This window comes from Tuber melanosporum (assembly GCF_000151645.1).
Source record: "Tuber melanosporum whole genome shotgun sequence assembly, scaffold_43, strain Mel28".
NCBI classification, from domain to species: domain Eukaryota; kingdom Fungi; phylum Ascomycota; class Pezizomycetes; order Pezizales; family Tuberaceae; genus Tuber; species Tuber melanosporum.
In genome coordinates, this window is record NW_003299088.1 from 686616 (window position 1) to 698380 (window position 11765).

The 11765-nt window shown below is 44.8% G+C and overlaps 2 protein-coding genes; both read right to left on the bottom strand.

Annotated features, from left to right (window-relative positions):
- Positions 1-256: 256 nt before the first annotated feature.
- On the bottom strand, positions 257-3936 carry GSTUM_00008237001 (uncharacterized protein; the record flags this gene model as incomplete). XM_002839929.2 has 3 exons in its annotated part: positions 3459-3936; positions 1644-2835; positions 257-1571 (listed from the first exon to the last, which is right to left on the bottom strand). Exons 1-3 carry the CDS (start codon positions 3853-3855, stop codon positions 257-259), a joined length of 2904 nt encoding a protein of 967 aa, XP_002839975.1. The 5' UTR covers positions 3856-3936.
- A 610-nt stretch (positions 3937-4546) lies between these two features.
- Positions 4547-5828, bottom strand: GSTUM_00008238001 (uncharacterized protein; the record flags this gene model as incomplete). XM_002839930.2 has 4 exons in its annotated part: positions 4547-4832; positions 4902-5371; positions 5428-5591; positions 5651-5828. The coding sequence occupies 4 exons, from the start codon at positions 5826-5828 to the stop codon at positions 4640-4642; spliced, it is 1005 nt and encodes a 334-aa protein (XP_002839976.1). The 3' UTR covers positions 4547-4639.
- Positions 5829-11765: the final 5937 nt, after the last annotated feature.

The following is an 11765-nucleotide window of genomic DNA, read 5'->3' on the forward strand; positions in this document are numbered from 1 at the left end:
CTCGTCTGGGTAAATTCCCATTTTTGCCAATATTTCCATATCAGCTTTTTTGATGGAAACACGGCGGAAGCATAGAGGCAAGGGGATCTTTGCTCTGCTCCCGGATATCTCATATTAGTAAGTCGATTCTAAGTAAGGAGGGGTTGGGTTGAGGTACTTTATTATGTCAACCTTGATGTTTCGGGCCTTGTCCTTTAGCTGCACATTGTCTCGGCCTTCTAAACCGGGTATTGCTAACTGATGGCTGGGGATGAGCTCAGTGTTCAACAACAGGAGAATAAGGATAGGAACTCACATCCCTGATTACGGCCCACGACGGGCCGTACTCATGGATTGCCTGCATCAACGCCTTTGTGCCTTCTTCAGTCCAAAAGGTTGTTGACCTCCGTTGGGTGTGTACTGCCGCACGGTTTATCTTGGCTAACCTGTTGATCCTAGAAACTTGTTGCAAGCTCCTATGGCTATATTCATCAAATCTTCTGTCCAAAGGACCAGCCTGCGAGCCCTCAGCTTCCTCTGAGGGGTTTCGTTGGCTTCGATGCGAGGGATTGGCAGGAACCAGAGCTACATTAGAGCTACTGCCTCTCCGGGCTAGCGGATTGGCGGAAAGGCGATTATCTATGACCACAGCGACACTTTGTGGTGAATTAGCCGAGTCTGATGAGGACACGGAGCCATTTCTAAAGCCCGATGGCAAATGCCTCCGGCTCCTATTCACGTTATCTTCCCTGACATCCCTTGGATCAGGCACAAACTCGCTTCCATCCTCGTCCTCATCTTCTTGCTCCTCACTTTCATCACCACCCTCGTCTTCTTGCTCCTCCTCACTTTCATCACCATCCTCATCTTCTTGCTCCTCCTCACCCGGACCCAGGGTGCGACGGATTCGATTACCCCTACTCTTGTCTGATCTAATGGGCGGGGTCAAAATCACAACACCTTCTTCATCAATTGGACTTCCCCTCATTGCTCCCTCTTGCGGATCGAGGAAGCGCTTTAGTCTTTTCCTACGACGCGGGGAAGGAAGCGGTACTGGAGTCATCCGTTTCTTATTTTCCTTGTCCTGCTCCCTACGAAGCTCGGAAAATGCTCGATAGCCTGGATCATCGCTGCTTTCTCCATCGCTCTCATCCCGATCACCCTCACTGACCTGTGTGAACTCGCAACCACCTTCCTGATTCGTCGATAGCAGGTCATCCGGATCTCCAGACAGCTCCTGTCTCCCCAGTGCAAGCGGTAAGGGGGCTGGAACCGATTGTTTTTGTTGAACGAGTAGTTTTTTCGCTCCTTTCAGATGCTTCATCTGGGCCAAACTGTTCACAACTGTTTCAGAAACCGCATATCCGGGAGTCGTGCTTTGGGCCTCCCCATCCTCCTGCCTGTTTGTTATTTCCATGATTTCCGACTTCCGTTTGCGCTTCTTAATTGCGTTTACTTGAGCAACAGTAGTGGCAATTGACTCGGGGTTCGAGACAATGGAGGAGGCTATGGAGTTCGCCCGAACCCCTTTCGACAGAGCTTCCCTAGCTAGTAAATCCCTTTTGACTAATTTAGCAGCACGGACATTAAGCCTGTCATAGCCAGATAAAGTTGATTAGTACACAAATTGATAGTATAAAAAATGGAAAACCGAGGGGCCTCACTGTGATCCACCGCCAACAAACTGAGAAGAAGGCTCTGGTTGAGAATCAGGATTCTGGTTGTCAACTGTTTGATCCTCAAAATTTGATAACCCCGAATACTCTACTTTATCCACCTCAGTCGATATTTGTGATGTATCTTGATCGAAAGAGTCCCTGTTCTCAAGGCTGACTTCCACTTGCTGCTGAGACTCATCCACAATCTTCTTGTTGGCACTCGAACCCTGTTCTTTACAGGCACCCATGTTAGAATCATCAAGCTTGATCAGTTGCCCCTTGATAAATTCCGTCGCCTGACCCACAAACCCTTTCCAAGGAAACAGAGCCGTTAGCTTTTCGAAGTCAACTTGAACACGACCCTTGTGAGACTCTTCGCCGTCGTTCTGACCCCCCTCGAAACGGAACGTTGATCGGATACTGCGGATTCTCTCGATGATTACCCCCTCCCATTCATCAACATCGCGTGAACCCAGCCAAGGCTTGCATTTGTACTCCGGTTTTCCATCATTAGCCTCGCTCGCTAGAACTCTTTCCATAAAGAAATGTTTCAGAAACATATTTGGCTCAAGAGAGTCTTCCTGAACCGATAACATGCCGCGGATAACCGTCTGTGTCCTTAGGTCGAGGGCAAATTGAAGGCTCTGATCATCAATAATACCTCCTACCTGGGTCGGAAAATATCTCTCGATGCTTTTCAACTCTTGAAAAGTGGTATCATCTTCCTCATTTGCGGTGTATATAAAGTTGGCCAGAATAGCCAAGTTGGCCCTGTAGATAACAGGAGTATAACCCCCCCCCCCCAACGCCATCTCCACAGTGCCAACGTCAAGAAAATGCGATGTACCAAAGACTATTTTCGAAGCACCAAAAGCCAGCCAATAAACTCTTAGTCGCTTTGAGACCTTCGAGTCTTTTGTATGCGTACTAACCAACATATCTCCCTCGGGTGGATTTAGAATCAGAAGATCAAGTAGCCTCTGGGCATTTCTGTCAAGTTCTGAGGTCGATTCGAGCACCAATTCTGTATCCATTGCCTCCAACTCCCGCTGGGTTGACGACTTTTTCGGTCCGGGGGTCTGTAAGGCGATGGGACCATTTGGCGGGGATCCAGAACGCCTACTCATAATGGAAGAACGCGGTGTATCTAGGAAACTAGCGAAGCTAATCACGTCGTCTTCGGGGAGATCAGGAAGAGCTAAAACTATTGTGAGCAAATTGCCGCTATCATGCGCTACCCCTAAGCACGGAACCATAGCGGCGTCTGATTGGCACATGTGGAACGTAGAAATTACGAAATGTAGACCATATGAGGGCCCAGCGAGGCGCGGCGAGACTTGGTAGCAAAAGCTGCCAACGTTCAACTACCGTAAAAACCCTAGGAATCCACGGAGGGATTAGCGTTTTCCGGACATGGTATATGATCAGCTCCCTGGATCTGCTGGATCTCACTTACCGGTGTTCGCAATTTTCTTAACCTATCAAACTAGACTGAGAGTGGCCTGATGCGAGGATTTGACGAAGAGCCTGATGGGATTTGACGAAGATTGGAGGCCTGGCGGATTCTATGGGTTTTTGCGGCATAGTAGCAAGCTATGCCAGGCCATGCCTCGCTGAGGGCGCCGCCTCGCTGAGCCCTCACATGATCAAAGGGTGTCTGGCAACCGATGGCTGAAGACGACCAGGGAAGCGCAACAATGGCTATGATATCAAACGAGCAAAGTTGGGCATGATAGCATAAAAATTGATAAGGGTAGGTGGTATTGGGTTTGAATAAGCAATAATAGTATGGCGCAAAAAAACAATTAGGGTAATGCTCACCTCGTGAGATTTTGTCTCCCTCTTGAGCCTCATGCGCTTGGGCGGGAACCATAGATCCATCCCTTGATGGCCCGGAAACATCATCACCATCTTTGGAGCGTCCTCTCTGCGACCTTGACCTTGCCCTCTGTTTAACAACCCCGTTCTTCCACACCCGGCTGCGTTGTGACGGTGTCGGTAATACAGGTGTTGTTCCGTTGCTTTTCCGCTGAGTTCTTCCCGTAATCAATGCTGGGCCTGGAGAAGCAGACTTCACACGCCTAACAGACGTTTGTGGTTCTGTCTCTGTTCTTTGCGAGGAACCGATAGGCGAATGCGAGTAGCGATTCCAGTGCATCGAGTCTCGCGCACGACGACCAACCGCGCGATCATTGGAAATACTACGGGTCCGAGCCATAGTTGAAAGTTTATACTGCACCGAATGGTTCTGGCGCTTTGTTTGTCGTCCAATATGTTGATGTAGGGTGGGTGAAATTGCGGTGGGGGTTTGGAGTATGGTTACAGTGGCCGAGATGTGATGATTGGGGAACGCGACAGGGTAAACACAGGAAAGTCTTGGCGTTGCAAGTGTGGTAGGAATACGTGCTACGAACAATTCATGCTATGATATCATGGAGGCATTCACGTACGAAAGGGGTGGGAAAAAGTATGACGAAGTCTTGGCTGCCAAATAGCGATATTCCGTTCGCCACATTCGCCAGAACTTCTCTCGACCCCCTTCGTACGGTGACTAATATCCAACATGATTATCGTCTTTAAAATAGTCTGGACCTCCCGAGTGCCTCTAGGAACACCGTGGAAGTAGGCGATCATAACCCAACTATATAATACCTGCACACTGTAGACTACCCGTACTCGTACATACTCGAGTACTACCGGTACATCATTCCCAAACCTGGTAGGGACGCACGGGCCATGTTCGCAGCTGCAGCGGCAACAGCCGGAAGTTATGATACCGAGGGTCAGGCTTCCCCAAGTCCATGCATCATACTTGTAAACTACCGTAAAGTTATCATAGACTATTAACCCCACGTCAGTGGTTATGGCACCAGTAATACCCTAGTGTATTATTTTAATAGAGAACTTCATTCACCACAAGAATGTTGGAATGGATTATCACAAGTACAGCCAGAGCCCCAGCACATCGATACTCCGATCCACCCTTATGAAACAAAGTATACTCATTCGTCCAATCCCTCAGCAGAATCCATCCAAACCATTACTGTTCCATCTAGCCCACAACTGGCAACAATATTCTCTGTTGGATGTGAGTCGACTCCCAAGACCACATCTGGATGGCCCACCAGAAGATGAACAATCTCCTTAGTCTGAATGTCCCAGATGAAGACGTCTGAGTTTTCTGACCCGGCCATTCTGCAAATAAATTATTAGAATTCTCCCCGTGTATCAAGACTAAAAACTGCCAGAGGAGTAATTTCTTACACAAAGCAACTGCCATTAGCAATTATGAATGTTGAAAATATACTGTACTTGTCATTTTTGTGTCCCATATAGGTTTTAAGGCATTTGCCGCGATGGTAGTCCCATAACCGGACACAACTATCCTGAGTCCCTGCTAACAAATATTTCCCATTCGGCGAAAATTTAACAGCCATGACAGGAGCATTATCTTCCTCAACTAATGTTCGAAGGCATTGGCCAGTAGTAACATCCCAAATCCGTATCAGACCATCGTGAGAGCAGGACACGATCATTGTCCCATCGCGATTGAAATGGACACCAGAAACCGGATCTCCGTGTGCAGGTAAGGTTTTCATGCACTTTCCCGAACGGATATCCCACAGACGAACGGCCTCATCATAGGAACCAGAGGCAACGATATTGCCGCGTGGTGAGAAGGCAACAGTGTAGACCGCGTTGTGGTGGCCACGAAGAAGTCTGAGCATTTTTCCCTATAAACCGCTGGTCAGCAAACATAATCGATGACTAATCGTCTCAGAGGTCATACACTGACAACATCCCAAAGACGAAGAGTCTTATCATCAGAGCCGGAAACTAGGGTGAGGGAGTCTGGCGCCCAGTCGATATCCGATATACCCGCCATGTGTCCTTCCAATGTTTGCTCGTATTTTCCAGTTTTTGCATGCCATACCTTAATTGTCTGGTCGGCAGCTGCCCACCAGTTAGATTATCCAGTGACAAAAACGATAGCATCGACAGAGCACACATACAGCAGCTTGCAAGCCATGCACCATCAGGACTAAACTTTACGGATGAGACACCCATCTTATGTCCCTTGAGCGTGTATGTCAGTGCGTAATTTGGAACAGTCCGCGCATTTGATGGATCCGTCATTTTTATATCAGCTTGCTCCGGCTGTACAGATGATGATGGTTCCTGTGTTGACATGGCGCGCGATGTGTGAGAAGAGTAGGGACGGGACAAGGCTGTATCTATTTCAAGTAAAAGATAAACTCTTCCCTAGGGCTCCAGAGTTACGACAAAATGATGGCTTTCATTGAACCCGGGGGTGCGCAAAATGTGAAGCTGGCACCGAAAATCAGTTGCCAAGCTTTAAACAGAGAGCGGCTCTTTCATGGTCCTATGAGGCTTGGCGCAGCGGGGAATTGTTTATGCCCACAAAAAGGTACTGTATCTCACGTGCTTTGGACACCGTGGCACGGTTTGAGGTGGTGAAAAGAAAAGCGTGAAAAAGGTACGGCAAGAGGTTCGCACAAAGAAGAAACGAACAGTAGAGGAGAAGAAAGGAAATCAATTAACGTCGTCGTTGTGAAAGTGCTGTAGCACCGTCATTTGGCTAGCTCCCACTCTCACTTGTTTTGTGATCGTTTTCGTTCGTGTTTGCTCCGTCTGTAAAGAAAGGAGGGGGGTACTCGTGCTTCTCAGCCAAGATTTGCCTTCCCCATTTGTCGTTGGGCATGGGAACAGTTCTTTTCCACCAAAGCGGTATAGTGAATAGTATGCAACTATTACCTGTGTATCAGAAACAGTCAAGATTGCGTAAATGTGCGGTAAGGAAGTTCAACACCATCGAACTCTATGCCCAATATCTCTGGGAAAGCACCTTTCAAATGCAGTCCACAACGCTTCCGGGAAAGGCCCTTGTGAACTCGGTCCACAATGCCTCAGGGAAAGAGCCTTTCAAAGTCGCTAAAAGCAGCTATTATTGCTCTTCATATCTGTGCTTGGATGACCTTTGAGCAGCTGTCAACCTGCCTACAAGTTAAGAAAGAAACAGCCAGACAAATCTTCAAGAGAATTGAGGTGAGTAAAATCTAAAAAGAATAGTTTGATCTTGTAATTAAGTAATTAATAATTTGCACAGTGGATAGGAACGCTTGTCAAACAGTCACGACATCAAAGACATGTTAACTGCTGTTGAGTTTGGTGATAAGATTCGTGAAGCACCTGCCATTCTGCAACGATATCCTCCTGGGTCTGCAGAATCTGATCAAATGAGAACCCTCGCTCTTCAAGATATCAAGCACCGTCTTCAAACATTCCCAGAGATTGCCCGTGAAGCTGGAGTCAATATTTCCCCCGCAACCGCCTACGGTATAATGAATAAACATCACAACTTATTCCGTTATAAGCGTCAATCGAAGCCACCCTTATCCCCCCAATGCAAATTGGATCGACTAGATTTGGTTGAATAGGGACTAGAACAATCAATAGAATCATTCGTTTTCAGTGACAAGATGATTTTTGAGATCAGGGAACCACGAAGGCTTCGCGATGTTACCAGATACATAGGAGAAGATCCATATGCTTCTGCAGTTCCAAATAAGAAGAAATCTGGTTTGAGCATCATAGTATTCGGTAGCATTGTACTTGGTTTTAAAGGTCATTTATGGGTTTGGATTAAGGAAACTTCAGAGGAGTGAAGTACAAACAACGAAGAGTTACGGCAAGAAAACGAGGAAAAAGCACAATGGGTACAGTAGAGGAGGGTAAATGCAATAATTCCAAGCACCACTGAGTATGAATATATACAGGCTTTAAATCGAAATATTGCGAAGTATAACGCCAACTGAGGACCTAATGATCCCCACTGAATGCCTCGCCGTCCATGTTGGGAATTTGGTGAGGAGATTCGGGGTTGCAGTAGTGGTGGGGGCTTGGATCGGTTTCTGTACTGCAACGGGATTCTTCATGATTTTCTTTACCCTTTTATTGAAACTATTCAAAGCCAAACAGGACGATATTATTGGCTTATTGAAGATAATGCTGGCAATCACACAATGGCAGCCTGAATGGACAAAGAGGAAGCAGCCGTAAGAGGCATTCACCGAGTTCCTAAATAGCTAGCGAATTCTCCAGACTTGAACGAGATTGAACCTTGCTGGAATTACCTAAAGGATGCAATGATGGAATACGATTTTACAGGGACTAGTGAACAGATAAGAGAAGAGGTGGTAAATACTCTGAGATTTGAGTGGGATCGTATGCCTTAGGAGTTGATTGACCGGTTTTGTATAAATTTTCACCTTAATCTCTTACAAGTTCGAGCTTGGGATGGAGACAACAAGTTCAATGCCTAAATTACTCTGATGTGCTCTTAGTATAAATAGAAACATTAGAGTCTATATAGTTCAAAGTTCATGTCGTGAATTGCACCAGCATCCACTCATGATGACTTGAAAAGTTAGACTCCCAGCTTGTCACATACTACTTATCTACTGTACTTCTTCAGCAGAAAAGAACTATCCATAGCCACTACGACTGATGGGGAAGGCAAATCTTGGCTGAGAAGCACGAGTATAGTAGCGTGCATTTGAAGCCGGGTCGATAAAGTAAGCCGTAAACCCCAGAACACATATTTAGTGCCTGTTTGGCAATTCCGAGACTGTTCTGTTCAGTGACAGTTCCCTATACAAAAATACTTGTCTTTCCGTTTCCTCCCGTTTTGAAACGGACATCTTGTATGGGGAATAGTTCTCAAACGGAACGGAATGATCCTGACCTTGCCAAACAGGCCCTTAAAGGTACCTAAACGCAATGGAGCCTCACCACAGTACTGTACTATACCCGATAAAGCAGACAAAGATGTATCATATGTATCATACTGTAGCACCCATACTATTTGGGACTGTCAGCTGTCAGTATTCTTTGTTCCGTCCCTAAAAATGAGTGTTTTTGTTAGTGTCATCAGGCTCCGTCCCAAATTTTGAAACTTGTCAGCTAATCAAGATTATGTAACCAGAATTGTTGTTATACTGGTATTATACTGTATACAGAATCTCGTTTCCAGTTCTTATCTATTCACTAATAATTTAACCTAAGTAGAACTCTCACGATTCTCATTATAATCAACAGTAATTAGAAACCAATGGAAAATGGTTTATTAACATGAAACATAAATACTTGGCCCGGAAGGCTTTCCATAAAATGAATATGGACTTATACTTCCAGTAGTCCTTTCCCTAGCAGTAGTGGCACTCCCATCTGGATGCCCTTGCTCTACCTCTTCATTATCCGCACTCTCATCCTCTATATTAGACTGTTCTGCCCGTTGAATTCCACTATTGCAGGAAAAGTATGTTGATCTCATAAATCCAGTAGGAAGACCACTACCTATATATTCACTACTAACATGCCCCCATCCTCCAAAAGATCTCTGATCTCCTGCGTAGATGGCATATTGGTTGCAAGTACCACCACCTCTAATAGGACATCTTCGCCATCATTATCCATATCATGATCAGCCTATAGGTCATTCTCTTTACGCATAACTACCTCAGTACTGCCCATAACCTGCTTGTGCACTTCCTCACTCTCTACCAGTAAAGCCTAGATTGACTCTTTGCCAGTTATGCACTCCGAGGATAAATCATATTGATTTATGGAGTAATTCTTCCATGCATTCTGAAATGAGACCTGCTCAGGCAGGGTCTTGAAGATATCTTGTAGCGGTAAGAACCCAAGTAGCAATTTGGTTGCGCAATTTACCAATGTTGTCCATTATTCTAATACTTGCGGTTACTATACCATTGTTTAACTGAGCTTGCAAAGTATCTTGAAAGTATTCTGCTGCGGCCAGGTTTATGTGATGCTTGTATACTTGCTGTAAGCCAACATCGCATGGCTGCGGAATTCCAGTGCATCCCGCTGAAACAAATAGAATAATCAGCTACACCTAGGTAGCTTTGAGCCAGTCAAGTAGTGCAGTACTCTTGTGAACCTTCCAACAATTGAAATATACAATCATTTTTACATTTGCTTGAAGCCCATGCTTGGTTATCATCCAATCATGATACAACTTAATGAGTTCTTCAAAGTAGACCATCATCATAGCTAAGGAACTCCAATGGTTTTTGTGATTGAAGGAGAACAAGTGACCGTCGTTCTCTATTGGAGCTCGAAACTGTGGAGCAGACAGAGATTGTACAGTCTTTCCAGTCCAGACTGACTGTGTAGGTAATATTCCGCCATCATTCGAGGTTGTAATTAAGGAAGTAAAGGCACACTTTTTTTCCTTACTGTGAAGCTCAACTTGCCTAGATCCATGTGGATTATAGGTGTAATCTGACCCAGTTGGTATAAGAATAACTTCAGTTTGATTGCAATTGACTATCAGACTCTGATGAATGTTTTCTGTATAAACTGCAAAGACTAATTGAGAAAGGCTTCATAGAGCTTTTGCTCCCAGGCAAGCGGAGGTTTTTGGCTTGCTTTCGTACTTGCACAATAGCTCCATTTGAGTATCATACTCAGATATCTCCGCACCATACTCAATGAGATCTTAAATGTTGCTCCGGTCTGCCTATTCCGTATGGTTTCTAATATTTCCAGATTTATTTGACAAATTACCCAAATAATTATATTGCCAGCAACTGGTACATTTACAGGAAGTCCTGACCCTCTTAACCCTTCTAAAATCTCACACACCTTAGTAAAAATCAGCGGATACTGCTCCTCTAAAGAGGCTCATCCACTCTTATTCCTACCAATCATTGGATGCTTAGAGTCAACTCTTTGTTTTATCTTTTCCTTCCATCCAAGACCGTCTCCGGTTATCCAGTTTTGAACTGTACTTGGAGCCAGCATATCAAACTCTCCAGATGCCATGAATGTACTCCCCAGACTCTTAACCATTGCTCTGACTTACCATTGGCACTTTACAGCTGTAGTATCAATTTTGGACCAAAGCAAAGGATGATTCCAATTGATCAGCTACCATTTACATGGTAAAGACTTCTGCGGTTTACAAGGAATATTGGTTGCTTCAGCCAATCCTTCATGTAGCTGCTCAAGTGAAGGACTTAGCAGAGGGGATTCGGCTGGTAGTACTTTGGTGGCGGCGTTGGGCACAGGATAACACTTTCCAGTTTCTGGATCTCAGAGTCCAGAGAGTATCTCAGCTTCCTTCCATACCCCTTTTGATTGCTGCTGCTCTAGTTTGTTCCTGTAACGATCCCTCCTTGGATAGTTAATTCTTGGCGACGAGAAACGATACTTTTCTTCTTCTTCTATTTCTTTCCTTAATCTTACGATAGCACTAGGCCTCGGCCTACTTTACTGATAGTACAAGACCTTTGTCTTCTATTGGGAATGCCTATAGTAAGCTTTGTCTAACTCTTCTTCGTGAAGAACTTTCCTTAGCGTAACAATAACATTGCAATAAAGATAAAGATCGTAAAGCTGTTTTTATATTCGTTAAAATAATAAGTAGGAAAAGTACTTAGAACAAAGCGTGAAGATCCTATCCTCCTTGGCCGCCTCAACCTCCTTATATAGTGTTCTTCACGCACATAGTCATGTGACCAAAAGTGGTCATATGCGCAAAACCAAATCATAACAAACTAACTATGTGACCAAAGTGGTCATATGCTCAAAACCCATAATCTCATAGCAAGGGCATGTGCAAAACTCATGAACCAATCATAATACAATAAACAAGTCATATGACTTAATTAAGTCATAAGCATAAAACCCATGACATCATAATGAGGTCATGTGCAAAATATAAATCATATGCGCAAGGCATACCTGCATGGCATACTCACAAGGTATATTCACCAGGCGCGCATCTCATGACTCATATTTGAGTCATGTGCAAAATATAACAAATCATAAAATACTAAATCATATAACCTAAATCAGTGATATGCGTAAAACAATAACATACCTATGACTCATAATTATGAGTCATGTGAAAATCTTTTTCGTGCCAAGCAACAATCATGACATTAGCTCCTCTCCTCCTAAGCTTGAGTCCCATCAGGCTTTATCACCAAGTTTTAATAGTTCCTGTCCTGCCAAACACATAGACCTCTGGAACCTATTGAGCCTCTCATCTGCTTTCCGCCATCTTACCCTTACCGT